At 42.4% G+C, this 21,173-nt stretch overlaps 1 protein-coding gene across 2 annotated transcripts in view; it reads right to left on the bottom strand.

Moving 5' to 3' along the window:
- CD2AP (CD2 associated protein) overlaps nucleotides 1-21,173 on the bottom strand; it is a 138,112-nt gene that overhangs the window by 104,529 nt on the left and 12,410 nt on the right. For both annotated transcript variants that reach the window (XM_030555303.1, XM_030555304.1), the window contains exon 2: nucleotides 13-173. In XM_030555303.1, coding sequence (XP_030411163.1) covers nucleotides 13-173 — 161 coding nt within the window. The remainder of the gene's footprint in view (nucleotides 1-12; nucleotides 174-21,173) is intronic.

The following is a 21,173-nucleotide window of genomic DNA, read 5'->3' as shown; positions in this document are numbered from 1 at the left end:
ACAAACACTTACCTTAACAAAATTGTCAGGGAACATGCCTCTTTTTCCATTTAGCTCCCCTTCTAACCATCCTTCCTCTTCTAGTTTTTTCACATTTCTGATGATTTCTCCAACTCGAATTGTTAACTCATCATCATGTATGGCATCATAGTCATACTCCACGATATAGTCAACTGAGAGAAGAAAGAAACAAAATAGTCAGTGCTTAACTCTGACATGTGGAAATATGAAACGTCTTATTTTAATGCACTACATTAAGTGACTTATACATAAGAGGGACCTCTCACTAAGAGTTCTTTTGATCAAATTTTTTTTTAAAGTAAACAAGGGACCAGTTTTTTCAGAACCTCACTTCAATATTGTACATGTGATTTTGTACACACTCATGTGAATGTTCAGTTGCCTCCTACGCACATAGATTTTATTATGTGCCTGAAAATAACAGTGCATGTACAGTTCTATTTGCAAAATTGATGCTTCTTTGAAAGTTTAGTTCAAGAAATGTTAATCACAGATTTGCACCAAAAACAAAACACATACTATTATGTTTAAAGTTTGCATAATGTGCATGTAGAAAACAACTTTAACTCGGACACAGCAAAGTTTAGTCATGGGAACCCTGGCAATATATTTGCATACATCTGTTGCACAAAAACAATGAAAATTGCATACAGCCAACTTGTATGTTGTTTGGTAATAAAGTTCTGTTTTATGTCTGATCATTCCATTAATCATTCGTGTCCGTTAAGACAGCCTTTCCATTGCCAAGCAGAGTGTTTATACCACTGTGACGGGTTGCCCCCCTGTAAGGAGACATCTGATGTACTGGATACCACTGAGCCTGCTTGGGCCCCCTTTACCCTGTCTTGCTGAGCCAGCCTCTTAAGCCTCCTCTTGCACTGTTGTCTCCAAAGTGGGGTGTGCGCAACAGGATCCTTGGGGGTTCGCGGCAGGAGTGCTTTTTTTTTTTTTGCTTCATGAGGCAGGAGTCAGAGTTTGCCGACAGAGAACAGGGTGCTGGGGGAAGAGCATGAACTCACTGATCTGCAGGTATGTGTTGTTCACTGTTTGACACACTATAATGTCGGCTCCCTCCCCCCCCCCACCGGCCCTTTGGCAGTTCGGGCTGGAATCTGAGCAGTTTTTTGGAGGGGGGGGTGTCAAACAGATAAGTAAGAGTTAATACAACAGGAGTACTTCATATCTCTTTTGCCTGTAAAGGGTTAACAAGGTCAGTGAGCCTGGCTGCCACCTGACCAGAGGACCAATCAGGGGACAGGATACTTTCAAATCTTGAGGGAGGGAAGTTTTTGCGTGTGCTGTTAGTTTTTGGTTGTTGTTCTCTCTGGGTTCTGAGAGTGACCAGACGTGCAACCAGGTTTCTCTCCAATCTCTTTGATACAGTCTCTTATATGTCCAGAATAGTGAGTACTAGGTAGATAAGGCGAGTTAGGCTTATGTTTGTTTTCTTTATTTGCAAATGTGTATTTGGCTGGGAGGAGTTCAAATTTCTATTTTGCTGAAAGGATTTTAATTTGTACTTGAATACTTAGGCTGGGAGGGTATTCCCAGTGTCCATAGCTGAAAGACCCTGTAACATATTCCATCTTAAATTTACAAAGATAATTTTTTCTGTTTTTTCTTTCTTTTATTAAAAGCTTTTCTTGTTTAAGAACCTGATTGTTTTTTTATTCTGATGTGAGATCCCAGGGGACGGGGTCTGGATTCACCAGGGAACTGATGAGGAGAAAGGAGGGAAGGGGGAGAGAAAGGTTAATTTTCTCTGTGTCAGGATTACTCTCTCTCTCAGGGAGAGTCTGGGAGCAGAAGAGAGAAGGAGGGGGGAAGGTGAATTTTCCTCTCTGTGTTAAGATTCAAGGAGTTTGAATCACAGTGATCTTCCAAGGTAACCCAGGGAGGGAAAGTCTGGGAGAGGCAATGGTGAAGGAAAGGGTTTACTTTCCTTGTGTTAAGATCCAGAGGGACTGGGTCTTTGGGGTCCCCGGGCAAGGTTTTGGGGGGACCAGAGTGTACCAGGCACTGGAATTCCTGGTTGGTGGCAGCGCTACAAGTACTAAGCTGGTAATTGTGCTTAGAGGAATTCATGCTGGTACCCCATCTTTTGGACGCTAAGGTTCAGAGTGGGGAATTATACCATGACAGGGAGCTTCGGCAAAAATGGTAGAGTCAGCGCGGAAGGGGGTGTATGCTCAAAAATTTTTTACTGATGGGGTGTGCGATCAAAAAAACTATGGAGTCCCCTGCTCTAGCGCACACACAAGCAGGGCCACACCTAGCTGCAGAAAGACACAGACACTGAGATCAGCTCTGGGAAGACTCAGCTTATGGGACTTGCTCCAGCACTCAGGTGCCCACTTCCCTTAGAGTGCAGACCCAAAGGTATATTGTCTTGCACTGTATAGAAAAATCTGCACAGCACAAGCTTATAAAAATTCACCCTCTCCCTTAATGTGAAGAGAGATATGCACAGCTTCTTGCCCACCCCCCCTCCCCAACCCCAATACGGATTGCACAAACTGGGCTATGTTATAAACAAGAAATAAGTTTATTAATTACAAAAGACAGATTTTAGGTGATTATAAGGGATAGCAAACAGAACGAAGCAGATTACTAAGCAAATAAAACAAAACACACAAACTAACCTTGATTCACTAAAGAAACCAGTTACAAAAATGTAATTTCTCACCCTAAATAAATTAGGCAGGATGCAGAGTTTCTGTGGTCCCCCATTTACCATTATTAATCCCTTTAAACCATTAAGTCTTTAGCAGCCAATTCATCAAAGGAGCGAGTACAAAGGAGATGGACAGAGGTGAACTCCCCCGTGTCATAACGCTGACAGATTGCTTCTCAGCCAGCTACCACCACTACTCCTGGTGTAGTAGGCTCTGCTACACCATGGCAATCCTTCACTGGAATAAGTTAGAGTCACCTCCAGCCTGCTCTGACTCCTTCTAGGGCCAAACTCGTGCAGAAAACCTGCTGTGGCTCCCTGACAGCTTCTAAGGATGATAAAGCTATAGGTTGGAAGAATCTCAGTGCTGAATTTTCAGCAGTCCCATCTCGTCAATTAAAATGCTCATAACCAACATACAACTGACACTACCTCCAAAAAAAAAAAAAGCTCAAGAAGATATGACTTGATTTTCCTGATATTTTGCTTCTGAACATTGTTTTAATATTGTTCGATTTTTAACCCCTCTAGCCTTTCATACATCATATAGCAGCCAACAAAAAAAGCACAAACCCAGATTTTAAAAAAGTCCTTTGCATGGCTGCTTTAAAGGACTTTCAATTATCCCTGCAGTGATGATTTTAAATTACTTATTTTTGTACTTTCACAAAGCTCCTACTAAACTATTTCATAAATTGTGCTGAAACATTTCGCTATTCTAGGAAAGTGGAAATGAGTGTCACCCATCAAAAATAACATGAGTGTTTTGGCTCTTGAATATATCATATGCCAAAAAGGTTCTTGTGATTGCTGTGACAAAGTCTTATCAAGAAAAAGTATTGCCAAGCTTATTCAATGTTGGGCCTAAAACTTCCGGAAGCCTCAGAGGTCAAGCAAAGCAATCAGAGCAAGTGTAGCAAGTTGAGACTAGGTAATATTGTAGGCTTGTGATCAGCTGCAAAAAGCAAGTTTTGCAATATTAGGCGTAGCAAATTCGAACTACAAACTGTTGTAGACTTTTGGTTAGCTCAAAAAAGCAGGCTTTGCAAAATTAGATACAGACTTGTGGTCAACGTGTAAAGCAACCAAGCACTTCTTTAGACCAATTCAAATATTTTTAATGCAGACCTGTAGTCAAGGTGTAAAGCAGTACTTCTTTGGGCTATTTTCAAACGTTTTGTGTCTGACACATTAACTACAATTAGGACAATTGACTGTATTCGGAAAATATGAGCCATTGCAAAAGTTTGAGAACCACTGGTATAAGAGGTTGTTCTCTTTGATTGGTCGGACGCACACCCCCTGAATCAAGGAAACCTGAATCACACCGACTATCTGTACCTGGCCAGTTCAAAGCGTGGTCGACTAAAGGGTAACATATTTTCGGTAGGGTAAGGTTTTGGACTAAAAAAGTTTGGTTGCATGCAGTATAAAGTAACAGAGTAAAGAAGTCTGGGTTGCTCGAGCTAATCTGATCTCAAGTTGTGTTGGCAATACAGTATTACAAATGGTAGTGTCAGGATCATTTGATCTCTAGTCATATCAATGCTGCAGTATTATAAATGTAGTAAAATCTTAATAAAAGTATTATGCTGCTTAGGAGTAGTTATAAGTTGCAGATATAATAGTTTTACTTATGTTTGTGTTCACTAGTGGCAGGAACAGTACGTGCAAGGTTGGTAGTTAGTAAGTAACAGTAGGTTTGCATGTACTTGTACCTGCCTTCAGCATCACTTGCCATTTATATTCAATGCTAATAGCATGCGTTATAATAGTAAGTAATTGATGCATAATATTACCTGTACTTGTATTTGTTTGCAATATAACTTGCCATTTATATTAATCCTTATTCAATGCTGGTCTCTATTTCTCCTTTTCTTATTCTATTTGTGTTGCATTTATAGCCCTACGTCATTAAAAACATTTTTTAAGGAATAATTAGTATTCCTAGGTTTCTCTTATCCAGATGCTGCTCAACCTCATTACATCTGTGTTGGGTGGTAAGAAGTAGTGATAACCCGGGGCCCCACTGTGGTCTTGACCTGTGCCTCTTCCTTCCTTTATCTCCGCAGTTCTATAGATGAACAGTTCTTAATATGTCTGAAATGTCCCACAATGGTATTTCATCTCAGGCATGTCCACCTGAGCCCTGGAAAACTGAGTGGTATCCAGTATCATCTCACCAGCAGTATGAATTGCATTTAAGGCAAAAATTCAGATTCTGTAACATCATTTTACCATAGCGAAGAATTGGAGCTATAAGCACGAAATCAGCTTTTAATAGTCATATTTTGAACTTGTATAGTGTCCGCCTGCCCTTCAAAGAGATAAATTTAACTTCGTTTCATCCCTTGAAAATCGACAAGTACATTCCAATCCGAAAGATGAGGGAACTGAGGCTCAGGAATATAAAGTGACTTGCCCAGCATCTGACAGAAAAGATGCGTTAGAGAGAAAAAGAAAACCCATCTCCCTGAGTGTAAGTTCAGTGCTTCAGTCACCCTAACTCAACAGCAGAAGCTGGTTTGTTAAGGAAAATCCCCATCAAATTACAGAAAGACAAGATTCTGCCCAACCTGTCTTTAATATGAATATTTTGTTTATGCATTTGGTCACTAAAGAGGGATTTTCACATTGGAGCCAAGTAACTCAAGTATTAACTTGTATGCAGTTTAGACTTTGAATTGTGAATTTTTTTCATGAATGCTACACAGAAGTAATGCAAAAAATCATTTTTAGAAATGATCAGTAATCAGCTCTTATTATGACAGAGCCTGTGTGACACCATCACTAATGTCACATTTTGTTTTGCACTTAAAAAAGCGAGTTCAATCTGATTGTTTCATAGGAAAAATAGTATATCTGTCCCAAATTTTCAGCGCATAAACACTGTACAAGGTTTTCAGGCATCTCTTTCATAAAAACCAAAAACTGAACAAAAGCAAATATTTGAACATAATAAGAGTTTGATGGGTTCACGAGGGTCACGACCAAGGCAGAGGAACCAGGAAGGCAGACTAGAGAAGAAGCAGGGGTCTGCGAGCAGCCCAACCCTTGTTTGTGGCCTGCGGTGTGGTGTGAGGCGTGGATTGCTAGGCACAGAGTTGGAGCGCTACGATGGAGGCAGAGGTAGCAGGTGCAGACACACTGAGGATGACTGGATGCGGTAGCTGCGGCATGTACATGGTCCTAGAGGGAGCACCTGAAAGGAGTTTCATCTGCATGAAGTGCAGCCTGATAGAGCTGTTGGAGGAAAAGGTAAGAGGACTGGAGATGCAAGTGGAAACTCTGGCTGAGTTTAGAAGGGGATTTGAGCAGTTGATGGAACACAGACATGATGAGGCGCAGGGGACAAGCTCAGACGAGCGGATAGAAGTAGGACCAAAGGACTCTGAGGAGGGGCTGCTGGGTGAGGAAAGTGGACGGTGGAAGCATGTGACTAGGAGAACCAGGCAGAGGAAAAGACGGGCCAGCGATGGAGAAATAGAACTCAGGAACAGGTTTGCTGAGTTGGGAAATGAAGATGGAGCACAGCAGGCTGCTGAAGGACAAAGGGCGAGGAAGAAGAGGCGAGCAGCTAGTCCTGCAGAAGGAGGGGGAGTCGTCGATGGAGGCGACACCAAGTGTGAGCCCTAGGAGGACTGTAAGGGCGAATACAAATCGAAAGGAATTGCGACCACCTGCTGTGGGGGATAGACCGCAGAATCGCACTGTCGCCAGGAAAAGGCAAGTCTACGTGATTGGAGACTCTTTACTGAGAAGAGTAGATAGGCCTGTAACTAGACCTGATCGGGAGAACAGAAGGGTGTGCTGTCTGCCAGGGGCTAAGATACAGGATGTGGACCTGAGGCTGAATACGATCTTAGCGGGAGCGGGAAAGAATCTGTTGATTATCCTTCATGTGGGAACGAATGATACGGCTAGTTACTCGCTGGACTGTATCAAGGAGGACTATGCCAGACTGGGGAAGAGGCTCAAAGACATCGAGGCTCAGGTGATCTTCAGTGGGATTCTGCCGGTTCCTAGAGCGGGGCGACGAAGGAGTGACAAGATTATGGCGATCAACAGATGGCTTAGGGAGTGGTGTTATAAGGAGGGCTTTGGGATGTACGGTCACTGGGAAGCGTTTACGGATAGACGACTGTTCGCTCAGGATGGACTTCATCTAAGTAAGGAGGGAAATAGAATTCTGGGATGGAGGCTCGCCGACCTCATCAAGAGAGCTTTAAACTAGGAAGTTGGGGGAGATGGTTGGGAGATGTTCGGGAGATCTCCATGCCAGAATGTAACCTGGAGAGGAAAGTGAACAAAGTGAGAGAGGATTCCCTTGTGGTCCCAAGATTTGATCCAAGGAGGAATAGTGGAGAAACCAGAGTAACGGGTGATGCTGATGGTAAAAGCTCTCTGCACGACGGGGGAAAGAATGTCACTGACGCCAAACGCCGAAAATTAAAAGGTCTGTACACTAATGCGAGGAATCTAGGTAACAAGATGGAGGAACTGGAGTTACTGGTGCAGGAAGTGAAACCGGATATTATAGGGATAACTGAAACCTGGTGGAATAGTACTCATGACTGGAGCACGGGTATTGAAGGCTATGTGCTGTTTAGAAAAGACAGGAAGAAAGGCAAAGGTGGTGGAGTAGCCTTGTACATCAATGATGACATTAACTGTAGCGAAATAAGAAGCGATGGAATGGATAAGACAGAGTCTGTCTGGGCGAAAATCACATTGGGTAAAAAAGCAACTAGAGCTTCCCCTGAGATAGTGCTTGGCGTGTGCTACAGAAGGCCGGGATCTGATTGGGATATGGATAGAGACATCTTTAATGTCTTTAATGAAGTAAACACAAAGGGGAAATGTGTGATTATGGGGGACTTCAACTTCCCGGATATAGACTGGAGGACGAGTACTTGCAAGAATAATAGGGGTCAGATTTTTCTGGATGTGATAGCGGATGGATTTTTTCATCAAGTAGTTGAAGTACCTACGAGAGGAGATGCCATTTTAGATTTGGTGTTGGTGAGCAGTGAGGACCTCGTAGAAGAAATGGTGGTAGGGGACAACCTTGGCTCGAGTGATCATGAGCTGATTCAGTTCAAACTAGATGGAAGGATAAACAAATGTAGATCTGGGATTAGGGTTTTTGACTTCTCGAGGGCTAATTTTAAAGAGTTAAGGAAATTAGTTAGGGAAGTGGATTGGACGGAGGAATTTGTGGATTTGAATGCGGAGGAGGCCTGGAATTACTTTAAGTCGCAGCTGCGGAGACTGTCGGAAGCCTGCATCCCGAGAAAGGGGAAAAAAACCATGGGCAGGAGTTGTAGGCCAAACTGGATGAGCAAACAACTCAGAGAGGGGATTAGACAAAAGCAGAAAGCTTACGGGGAGTGGAAGAAAGGTAGGATCAGTAAGGAAAGCTACCTTGGTGAGGTCAGAACATGTAGGGATAAAGTGAGGAAGGCTAAAAGCCGCATTGAACTGGACCTTGCAAAGGGAATCAAAACCAATAGTAAAAGGTTCTACAGCCACATAAATAAGAAGAAAACAAAGAAAGAAGAAGTGGGGCCGCTATACACTGAGGATGGAATGGAGGTTAAGGATAACCTAGGCATGGCCCAACATCTAAACAAGTACTTTGCTTCAGTTTTTAATAAGACTAGTGAAGAACCTTGCGATGATGGAGGGATGATAAACGGGAATGTGGATATGGAAGTGGATATTACCGCAACTGAGGTAGAGGCCGTACTTGAACAGCTCGATGGGACGAAGTCGGAGGGCCCGGATAATCTCCATCCGAGGATATTAAAGGAACTGGCGGGTGAAATTGCGAGCCCGTTAGCGAAAATTTTTAAGCAATCGGTAAACTCGGGGGTTGTGCCGTATGATTGGAGGATTGCTAATGTAGTTCCTATTTTTAAGAAAGGGAATAAAAGTGATCCGGGTAATTATAGGCCTGTTAGCTTGACGTCTGTAGTATGCAAGGTCTTGGAAAAAATTTTAAGGGAGAAAGTAGTCAAGGACATAGAGGTCAATGGTAAATGGGACGAATTGCAACACGGATTTACTAAAGGTAGATCGTGTCAAACCAATCTGATCTCCTTCTTTGAGAAGGTGACAGATTACTTAGATAAAGGAAATAGGGTAGATATAATTTACCTAGATTTCAGTAAGGCGTTCGACACGGTTCCGCACGGGGAACTGTTAGTCAAATTGGAGAAGATGGGAATGAATATGAAAGTTGTAAGTTGGATAAGGAACTGGTTAAAGGGGAGACTCCAGAGGGTCGTATTGAAAGGTGAATTGTCAGGCTGGAAGGAGGTCACTAGTGGAGTCCCTCAAGGATCGGTTTTGGGACCGATCTTATTTAACCTTTTTATTACTGACCTTGGCACAAAGAGCGGGAATGTGCTAATAAAGTTTGCGGATGACACGAAGCTGGGGGGTATTGCTAACACGGAGAAGGACAGGGATACTATTCAGGAAGATCTGAACCACCTTGTAAACTGGAGTAATAGAAATAGGATGAAATACAATAGTGAAAAGTGCAAGGTTATGCATTTAGGAATTAATAATAAGAATATTGGATATACGTTGGGGGCACATCAGTTGGAAGCGACGGAGGAGGAGAAGGACCTTGGGGTACTGGTTGATAGCAGGATGACTATGAGTCGCCAATGTGATACTCATAAAAAAGCAAATGCGATTTTGGGATGCATCAGGCGGGGTATTTCCTGCAAGGATAAGGAGGTGTTAGTACCGTTATACAAGGCGTTGGTGAGACCCCATCTGGAATACTGTGTGCAGTTCTGGTGTCCCATGTTCAAGAAGGATGAATTCAAACTGGAACAGGTTCAGAGACGGGCTACAAGGATGATCCAAGGAATGGAAAACCTGCCTTATGAAAGGAGACTCAAAGAGCTTGGCTTGTTTAGCCTGGCCAAAAGAAGGCTGCGGGGGGGATATGCTTGCTCTATATAAATATATCAGGGGGGTTAACGTTAGGGAGGGAGAGGAATTATTTAAGTTTAGTACTAATGTAGGCACGAGGACGAATGGGTATAAACTGGATATTAGGAAGTTTAGACTTGAAATTAGATGAAGGTTTCTAACCATTAGGGGAGTGAAGTTCTGGAACAGCCTTCCGAGGGAAGTAGTGGGGGCAAAAGACTTTCCTGGCTTTAAGACAAAGCTTGATAAGTATATGGAGGGGATGTTATGATAGGATTGTTAATTTGGGCAATTGATCTTGGATTACCACCAGATAGGTCTGCTCAATGGTCTGCGGGGATATGTTGGATGGCATGGGAACTGAGTTACTGCAGAGAATTCCTTCTTGGGTGCTGGCTGGTGACTCTTGCCCACATGCTCAGGGTTTAGCTGATCGCCATATTTGGGGTCGGGAAGGAATTTTCATCCAGGGCGGATTGGCAGGGGCCCTGGAGGTTTTTCGCCTTCCCCTGCAGCGTGGGGCACGGGTTGCTTGCTAGTGGTTTCTCTGCAGCTTGAGGTCTTCAAACTAGTTTTGAAGATTTCAATAACTCGATCCTGGGATAGGGGTTGTTATAAAATTGGATGGGTGGGGTTGTGTGGCCTGCCTTGTGCAGGAGGTCAGACTAGATGATCAGATTGGTCCCTTCTGACCTATGAGTCTATGTAATTGTTTTGTTAATTAAGGAAGAGAAAAAAGTAGCATTCTTCACCAAAACTGAATCCTCTTATGCTACAGTTAGCCAATGGATAAAATTATTTGTGTTACTGGCTTCCACGCACTAACATGATATGCAGAAGCATTTTTTCACATATTAACAGGGGAATACAAAACTGCCATTTGATATACGGACTTATTAATATTCCTGCCCTTTACAATTAGGGATATGGATTTTGCTAGACCACAGGCTGTGTTCTGGGTCAGAGAAAGTGGTCTTTGATTAAGTGAACCTTACCTGAAGGTTTTCGGAAAGTAGGCCCTCTCTGAAACTATTCATCTGATTAAGGAGCTAGCTAGGTCGGCCTGGATCTCACCACTGCCCTGCTGCTGCGGCTCTCAGGGGCTGGTCCTGCCACCAGGAGCTCATGTTCTGACACCTGCAACCCACATTCTGGCATGCATCCGACAAAGTGGGTATTCACCCACGAAAGCTCATGCTCCAAAATGTCTGTTAGTCTATAAGGTGCCACAGGACTCTTTGCTGCTTTTACAGATCCAGAGTAACACAGCCACCCCTCTGATTCTGGGACAGTGTGGCCTGCTGGGCCATTCTCTGTTCCATTATTCTGTGAACTGGATACTTTAGAAATAGTGTTTGTCATACATGTTCCAAGTGCACATATAGTTTGGATCAGTTTATGCTGAATGGATGGATGTCTGAAACATTCTTTTAAATAAGGAATGTGGTTCAAAGTTATTGAAAGATTAGGCAGCAAAGGGGTATTTAAATTTACCAACCAGTGAGGGCCATATTGGTTTGATATATTTTACTACCCTATTCACTGTTGCTGCCCTGTAGCACAACCCCGATTAACTGATTATATATATAACATTAAGAACATTTCAACTACTCTGAGTTGCATGTTACCAAGCAGTGTTTGTAACCAAACTAGAAAGAGAAAACCTCACCAATGCCTACACAGCAAGGCTTGTCAAACTGATAAGTAATTCTTCTTGGAGGGACATTCTGACAGTAATTGTTGTCAGTAAGATACTCTATTTACTGAATAACTGAGCTGTCAATATAAACTCCTTAACATTTCAGAGATTGTATTACTTAATAATATTATCCCACCTTTGGCTTTTAAAATACAGCCTATATCACTTGCCTACTGTGAAGAAAATTGTTACTAGGATTGTTCCTTAAGATAAAAAGATAATGCCAAGAAATAAAAAATAGCTAAAATCCAATGGGACTGTTTTTGACAGACACAGCCAGAACAGCACACATTGATAATTACAATTTTGGTTATGGATATCAGACAGTTGAGAGAAGAGTCTCCTGCTGGATGGCATTCTGATGCCATCTCAATAAGAAATACAAAAAGGAATTATCAGTACTCATCACTAGACAATTCAAGGGATCTGGAGATTTTATCCTTGGCCAGCTGTTCAAACCTGGCAGTTATCAAAAGTGGTTACCTTCCAACAATTGTTACATCGCCTACAAAATACAGGTCATCATTTTGCAGCTGACAGGAAAGAGCACATCCTAACCACAAATACCACCAGATAACCTGACCCTTCAACAAGGATAAGGACTAAGCCTAATTCCAATTTCACATTGGTGTAAGTGCAATCAATCAGTTTTATTATGCACTTATGGGGTGAGAGAATAAATCTACAATAAGGTTAAGGAACAAGAGGCAGAGTTGATCATTGCCTTTCTACCCCCCCGCTCCCCCAAGCTTTAACACATGTGTACAGGCCTGACAGGTGGCTCCAGCCAACACTAGGGCCACATCTACACTACCACTTATGTCAGAAAAACTTCTGTCGCTCAGGAGTGTGAAAAAAACCACCCTCAAGTAATATAAGTTAGACCGGCATAAGTGATAGCGTGCACAGTGCCATGTTGGCAGAAGAGCTTCTCCTACCAGCATAGCTACTGCTACTCATTGGGAGTGGTTTAATTATGCTGACAGGAGAGTTGTCCCATTGTCATAGAGTGGTTACATGAAAGATCTTACAGCAGCGCAGTTGCATCCTGTGCCCCTGTACGCTCTTTAAGGTAGACATAGCCTAGGTGTCTTCCAAGCCCAGTCCTTCCTTGTATACCAAATAGAAAATTTTAAAACAAAAACAGATTTTCAAACTAATGTCCCTTTAAATCAAAGCAAACAGTACATTGAGACACCCAGAAGGAACAGCACATTCACCTGTAGCACAACAAGTCATTTACATCATTAGGATACTGAATGTACGTTATAGCTTGTTATAAGTTATCAAAGAGAAACTAGCACCCCCAGTGCAGACGTGGGCAAACTACAGCCCGCAGGACGGTCCTGCCTGGCCCCCGAGCTCCCAGCCAGGAAGCCTAGTCCCCTGCCTCTCCCCTGCTGTCCCCGCTCCCCCGTCGCCACGCGCCGTGCTCTGGCCCACTGCTCCCGCTGGGCAGCGTGGGGAGCACAGCTGGCTCTGGCCAGGTGTCGTGGCTGCAAGCTCCTGCTGCTGGTAAAGGAGCCGGGGGGGGGGGGTTTGGATAAGGGAGCAGGGAGTTCTGGGGGCAGTCAGGGAGGAGGGGGCGGAGGTTCTGGGGGGGGCAGTCACAGGATGGGGAACATGAAGGGTTGGGAGTGGGAGTCCCAGGGGGCCTGTCAGGGGGCAGGAGGGCAGTCAGGTGACAGGGAGGGTTGGATAAAGGGACAAGGAGCAGAGGGCGGTTGGATGAGGCTGAGAATCCCGGGAGGGCTGTCAGTGGGTGGGGGTGTGGATAGGGGTCGGGGCAGTCAGGCGACAGGGAGGGTTGGATGGGGGCAGGGGTCCCAGGAAGGTGCGGCCAGGGGACAAGGAGCAGGGGGGGTTGGATGGATTGAGGGCTCTGAGGGGGGCAGGAAGTGGAAGTGGGAGGGGGCAGATAGGACGCAGGGGCCAGGCTGTTTGGGGAAGCACAGTCTTCCCTACCCGGCCCTCCATACAGTTGCGCAACCCCGATGTGGCCCTCAAGCCAAAAAAAAAAAGTTTGCCCACCCCTGCCTTAGTGAATATTAAGTGTGTGTATACACACTTAGTATTCACTCGGGATGCTACTTTGTCTTTGATAAATAGAATCTACAGAGTTATTAATGTAATATCTACCTACCTTTCTGAAAACCACCCTGATCCAAAACAGTTTTAAACAAGGCACAAACTTAATACTACTTTACTTTTCAACTTCAACTCTTACCCATCACAATGGTTACTATTTTATGTCTTTTACTATGCAAGGTCTATGCAGTAGAAGCCTGACTATTGCCAACTTTCCTTTTTGATTAAATACTTTGATATGCAATGTGTTTGCACTGATGTTACCTCCAAAAAGCAAGGGGGGGGAGGTTTAGAATCTAAGGTAATTGTTATTGTGGGGTTCTCTAAGCCGTAACATTTTATATTATGTAACTGGGCTACAGTTATCTTAAGAACTATGCTCTTTTTTCAGTTATTTTATATAGTTAATTTTAAACTTTTTGTACATTTTTATAAGGGAGCTGGAGCATGTTTTCTAACTCACTAGCACTAACATGTTCTCTTTCAACATTTGGGCACATTGTGGTTCTGATAGGTAGCTTCACTGATTCCATTAAAGCATTCACTGAAATTTCTCACGCTTCTTATTTTTACATTCACATGTGACATGCAGTTGTGCAGTAGCTGGCCAAGTTTGTGGCAATTTAATGTTAGCCACTGGACATTTCTCTCAAGAACAACTTTCCACTGCTCAGCCACAAGGACCATAAGAGTCAGTTCTAAGATGACATGATCCCTGGCCAACTCTGTTCACTGACTTAGTGATAAGGCAGAATGAAGTTCTGCTTTACTGGATGTCTGCCATTCTTCCTCTGCTCTGTCTGATATACCAACACCCACTCTACCGCAGGCATTTTCTGCTTATGCCAGCATTTCCTCTTTCAGTGACAGCTTGCCTAAAAAAGGAAAACAAAAACAAATATAGAGTATTACTAACTAGACAACTCAAGCAAAGGAATCTTGAATTCTCTTGCTATAAAGCTGGTCCATCTGAAATCCACTCTGGATTTTGCCTGGCACTTTTTAGGTCACCAGGAATGTTTCAATGACCTACCCAATAAATGTCTTACTAAAATTTCATTGTAACTCAAGTCAACATCTCTAATAAAGGTGCTGGGGAACTTGGAGATGAGCAAGTAAACAGAGGAGACTGAACAATAATATATCATACACATCAAACTGCCTACATTAAAACAAAACACATGTTTTTCCCCATGATCTAAAACTGCCTAAACAACATGAAGCAAAGAACGCCCTGAAAAATGTTACTGCGGTAGCCAACTCAAGTAGCAAATTTTCAAGCTGGCTTCAGGACAACAAGCAAGAAGACTGGGAGAGAAATTAAAGGCATCACAGAAGTTTGTGAAATGTTTCTGATCAGCCTTCCAGAGATAAAACATGGGATAGATGGTTCCTTCTATCCTATGACTCTCGCTCTCAATTTTGTAAAATGCACCTTTTGTGTTCTGTTGGAGCATATACCATTTAAAAACACACTAAAAACAAAGTTAGCAATAAGATCTACGGGAGCATCTCCCAAAAGCTAAGCACTCCTTAAGCCATACCCTCAGAGAAACCCTAAACAGATGTGTCTTACAGCATACTGTGAAGGTCAACCTCTCACTACCAAACCAGCTGGGGAACAGAATTCTAGTTGAGCATTCCTCACTGGAGAGACTGCTGAGTTGTGAACCTCAGCTGCTCTCAACAACAGCCTGGATATAACCCAGAAAATGTTTTGTAGATCTCAACTAAAACTTGAACTGCACTTAAAGCTATCCAGCAGCCAGTGCACACTCAGGAGAACAGAGGTCAGACACTGCATGTGAGAAATTCTGCTTAATGGAAAGCAGTATTGTGCAGTTTCTTCAATTGGAGCCCCAAGTAGAGCTCAATGCAAGACACACGTGGAGATGAGAACGAGGAATTGGTAACTATGGGGAGGGTCAAATGCGTGAGAAAATATCAGAAATTCTATCAAATGAAGGTAGGAAACTTCTTGGCTTTCTTTTGATATAAAACCAGTAATATCAAGGGTTCCATAGGACTGCAAGTCGTGTAAACAAAAGGTGATCATATCTTCTCAAACACCAACTCAGATACTGTAGTGTTGAGAGCCTCAAACCTCCTCTAAATTTTCTTTATCTGTCTGTGAAAGCATTCTAGGTGACTCTCAAAATTGCTTAAATGGAACAATGCCAAAAACCTTTGGAGAATTAAAAAAAGGCAATATTTAGTGAGATTAAATCTAGAGTACTATATAAATAAAAAGTTTAAACCATCCAGTCCCTCTTCATGTTCTTATGGTATTGCAGTAACAACATTACACTTAACAGTTGACTGGCACTTCCATACTAAAATTAGTACAGTAAAATCTGTGTACCAGCTGGAAAGCTCTATAAACAGGCATTTCAAATCTTCATAGAAAGTCCAGTTTATAGGCCAGTTGGGGCAGGGCCAGCAGGCTCCTACCTGACTCTGCATGGATTCCCAGAAGCAGCGACATGTCCCAGCTGCTCCTCGGTGGAGGAACAGCCACAAGTAGTTCAGAGTACGAGAGGGGGCTCGGAAGTGAGTGCAGGATCTGTGGGCACTCACCTCAGGTAGCTCCTCACAACCGGCGACCTGTCCCTGCTGTTCCTAGGCAGAGGTGTGGCTAGGCAGCTCTGCATGATGCCTCCGCCCGCAGGCCCCACCCCCGCAACTCCCATTGGCCATGGTTACCAGCCAATGGGAGCTGCAGAACCAGCACTCGGGCCAGGGGTAGCATGCAGAGACACCTAGCCGCACCTCCGCCTGGGGCAGGGACAGGTTGCTGCTTGTGGGGAGCCATCTGAGGTGAGTGCCCCCAGATCTGGCACCCCAAAACCCCTCTCATGCCCCAACTTCTTGCCCCAAGCCTGCTCCCACACCCAAGCTCCCTCTCTCTTATTTAACCAGAATTCTTCACTTACCAGCACCCACATTCCTCCAACATGCCAGATAAAAAAAGCTTTTACTGTATTTCCATTTGCTTATAAATGCTCAAAAAATACCTTTGAAGCTGAAATTTCTCAGGTTTAGTCTTAAATCAAAAGTGAGTATTTTTAGAAAGTTTTATAAAATCTGTGTGGCTGTTTGAGTTATACCCCACTGGTTCTCATCTTTTCCATACCATGACCCCATATTAAAACAAACAAAAAAAAAGGTTCAGGGTCCCCCTCATCTAGCAATAGTGACCAAGAGGGTGATCATGACCCCCAGAGTAAGAACTCTGGAATTATACAAATGTGAATTAAAAGCTCTTTCCTGTTAAAAAACATCTGGGAGGCTTCTTCCACCCTCTGAAAACACCACAACTCCTTTGATAGAACTACTAAAATTTGGCACATACCTAATTCAGAATGACAACTAGTATTTTTGCCTTGTTTACAAAAATCTGGTGTTGATGCTTTTAAATTTTCATAATTTTTTTCCATATTGAGCATGGGAAAAGTGTTCCCTCCATTTCCAGAAACAAAAATCATGCAATGCTCTGAATGTTCCTAGGCTGTTGACCTTTGAAAGGTCCCAAAGTATATTTATTTGATTATGCAATTATGAATAGGGGAAGTGTTTCTAAAAGACTTCATATTCAATTGAGGGCACCACTAACTACTGTATATACCAAGTTTATATACCTGCAACAGTGCACATGGTTTTTAGTCAGGGTAGACTGTTCCTCATGCTTTCCATTCCACGCTCACCCTGTTTCACTTTTCAGTTTGTTACCTGTGCGATGGCTTATAAAAATTAAGTCAATGACACAAAACCAAAACAATTCAGATATAAAGGGCTTCCTGGTAGTCTCAAAATGGTTTGGGCCCCAGTCCTACAAACACTTATACATTTGAATTTACAGGTACTATTCAATGATTAACTTTAGCTTAAACAGATAACTTCATCAAAGGAATAAGTGTTCGCAGGGGCAGGGTCAACCAGCCTGGCCCGAGAAATGTCCTAGGCTTATTGATTCTCTAGTAATAGTGGTAGGATTATCTCTCATAGTTTTTAAGATGTTCTGCCTAATGATCAAGTGGTAGGTTATGATCTATAAGAGATCTGGGTTTTATTCCTGCTTCTATTATCTCAGCTTTGTGCTAGATGCCAGAACTTCCAAAAATCAGGCCATTTATTTAGGCACTTAAATACGGACTTGGATGCCACAAGATAGGTGCTTCTTTTAGTTGTCGCCAAGACTGTGAAACTGATAAGTCCTTTTGACTCTGCCCCATTGCATATTAGAATTTCGTGTCATGTGTTTAGACATGAAATTATGCCATATACAATTATACAAACAATTACTAAGAACGACATTTAAAAAAAGTTCAGGACTCACAAAGTTTAAACACATCTACTAACTAAAGAAAATACCAAAGATCAGTGGGCCACACCCACTGGTGTCCAAGGACATGACCTTGGTAGAAAGCTTAGCATGTTCTCCTCTTTGCTCCTTGGAGGTGGCAGACTAGTTATATGACCTGGATGCTATTCTTGGCCCCTACTGAGAGCACCTCACTCACCATCTTTTGTAACAGTCTTATTTAAAGTGGTGTTCTTCTGTTACTGTAGTAAATCCACATCTCCGAGAGGTTGTAGCTAATTTAATGGAAGAATTCTTCCATCAACATAACAGAGTCTACACTGCGGCTTACGCTGGCTTAACATTGCACAGGACATGACATTTTTCACAGCCTTGAGCAACATAGATAAGCCAACCTAACTTTGTAGTGTAGGCCAGTCCTTAGTCTCTTTGCCTATAATCCTTCACTGATAATGCTGTACACTGAGATCGTACTGCTCTTGTGTTTCAGACCTCTCATACAAAAATCCTACATTTTCATAAGAGATTCTGCGCCCACCCTCATTTATAGATACACACTTGATTCCTGTGATGAAGTTATGCAGCAGTTTTCTGCACAGAATGCAATAAGAGCAGCTAGCTTATGCATATGTAGCCTTGCATTTTCTTTTGGAATTTCTATTATTCTTCAGTCAATTAGAGATGTTGCATAGCTAAGGATTTTTTTAAATATTTAAATGTTTGGAGGCACTCTTCAAAAAGAAGACATGTTCGTTTATCCTTCACTTTATCTTGCATTGAAACATGATTAATATATGCACCTTCGGAGTAATGCCAACAAGTGAATTAGTCTCTCTCAGGTATTGCTAAGGCACCTATCTTGGTGGTATCTGAATGTCAATACCTCACCTGAAAGCAAGCATAGGTGAAATGTAAATGAAATGAAAAGTAAGACCATTAAGCTAAAACCAATGCAAGACATTGCTTAGGACACTTTGAGCTTAAAATACAAAACATCTTGCTCTTCCTTCATAGTAGTCATCTCACAAACCACCTGGAAGTATCTGCTGAGTTAAGGCTGCATAAGTCTATGAACTTTATACAAGTCTTCTCCCAGTGAATGAGAAATAAAGACCATTGCAGCCACCCAGACTCAGTGAACTGTCGCACAATGCAGTGCCTCATATTTGGAAGTTACTCAAAACGTCTCTACTCGGAAGAATAGCGCTAGACACTGTGGGTGAGATGCTATGGGAGACCCATAATGTATTGGTACAATAATGGTTATAAGGTGAACTGTGCATAGACTCACAGAAAAGACCCTGCCAAAACCAGCATTACCATCAGATGGGCTAAACCACTCAAAGACAAGCAACAGAACCAGGGTGGATTTGATTTAAAACAGGAAGATTCGATTTAATCATGGTTTTCTACATAAAAGTGCATTCTTGTTCGTTGTTATAACCTGGAGCAGCAAACTGTGGCCAGTGGGAGCTGTGATCAGCTGAACCTGCGGACTGGGTAGGTAAACAAACCACCCTGGTCCAACAGGTACTTTCCCTGCACAAGCAGCATCCCAAGTTTGGGAAACACTGCTTTAGATAAATGCAATCTATACCTATATCTACAGTATTGATATTATTTTCTAAAGTCTACAATAGGCATCCTCTAAACGATGTTGATTGGCTGTTTGCTACAATCTCAACCCCTTCAGCTCAACCTCACACTTCATGAGCCCTTCCTCCTCTCCTGCTCTCTCTTTTTTATTTTTATTATTCTTATTACTCTTTCACACACCAACCAATTATGACATGAAGATGGCCCACCAATATTTCACAAATCACTGAAGTTATTTGAAAAAATTACTTTATGAAGTGTGTAAACTGAAATTAGAAGCAGCTTTTAGAGAATATAATGCATAGTTTTCCAGTCCACCAACTTTGGACAGTAGGTATTCAAAAAAAATTCTCTCTGACTTATTGATCCTAGTCTGACTTGTGTTATCTGTTGAATACAGATTGAACAGAACAGTACTGTGTACATTAGACTATCAATACTAGTATATTTAATGAAGAAAACAGTAAACAGAATACTGGTTTGTTTTTCAACATCCAATATTATGGTGCAGCAGTAGTGTTTCAAAACATCAGTCATCTCAGCAGCATTAAGGGAAAATAACTTCCCAAATGCGTGGAATGTGTGACAGTCAGATGCGCTCATCTATTGGTATGAAAGCAATATGAGGCCACTGTTAAGGTTTTGCATTAAGTACGGGATTGCTGAAGTGAAGTATGTACTGCTTTTGTGTATCTATTGGAACGCATTAAAGTCTTATGGCGTGTTGAAATGTGTTATCAACTGTGCTGCAGGCAATACGAAGGTAGAAGAGATTCAGAAGTCTTCCCCTTAAATTTTTATTTCCATACTTATAAGATTTTTGGGTGCCTGAGATGTGTCTTGAAACAACCTTAATTTTCAGTAAACATGGTTTGTTTTCTAATACTGTAGTCTGACACAAATGCATTTGTTAAATAAAAGCAAACGCTACAAATCCCACTTTTTTTCAGTGATGTAGGCATATAATTTTAGCCCTGATATTTTGCAAGCTGGAGAACCTTAAAATTATCACCTGTTTCCTTGTCCAAGTGGGATTTATTCCAGTATTTTATAAAATGCTTGTCTTCTGCTTTACAGGCAATTCTCATTAATAGTTAAATTTTACTTGTGTGCTGGCACCTGCCCAGGCATCAATTTACTTATTTGGATAAGAAATCACAAGAATGATCAATTCAAGAAAAAAGTTTAAATCTCTTTAAATCAATTTCTGAATAAAGCAAAAACTGATTTTACAAACAGTAGTTTATTTCTGAAGGAGGAAAAAATGGCTAATTTTAATCCATATGAGTTTTCATTCAAACAGGAAGCTTCCAAGAAGCTGTGTTTTCCTGCAAAGCAAACAGCACTAATTATATGTACTGCAGGACACAGCCAAGTCTACAAGCAGATATATAGACTTCAGCATCACTCTCATGAATACTTAAGGTATGTCTACACTGCAGCTAAAAAACCAGTGGCTGACACATGCAAGCTGACTCGGGCTCATTCTACAAAGCTGTTTAATTCCTGTGTAGACGTTCATGATAGAGCTGAATCATGGGCTCTAGGATCCTGTAAGTTGGAGGGTGCCAGAGCTCCAGCTTGAATGTCTGCACTGCAATTAAACAGCCCCTTAGCTCGACCCCCGTGAGCTTGAGTCAGCTGGCACAGGCCATCTGTGGGTGTCTAATTGCAGTGTAGACATACTGTTAGGCACACCCTTAACTTCATGCACTGCAAGAAATTCCACTGACTTCAGTTATCCTACTCACAGTGCATAAGTCTTTGCGGGATCGGGGCCTTCACCTACTGTCACTCATTCCATTCCCATATCCTAAGAAAGA

The sequence above is a fragment of the Gopherus evgoodei genome, chromosome 3 (genome assembly GCF_007399415.2).
Source record: "Gopherus evgoodei ecotype Sinaloan lineage chromosome 3, rGopEvg1_v1.p, whole genome shotgun sequence".
Classification (NCBI taxonomy): domain Eukaryota; kingdom Metazoa; phylum Chordata; order Testudines; family Testudinidae; genus Gopherus; species Gopherus evgoodei.
This window is presented reverse-complemented; position numbering and strand designations above follow the sequence as displayed.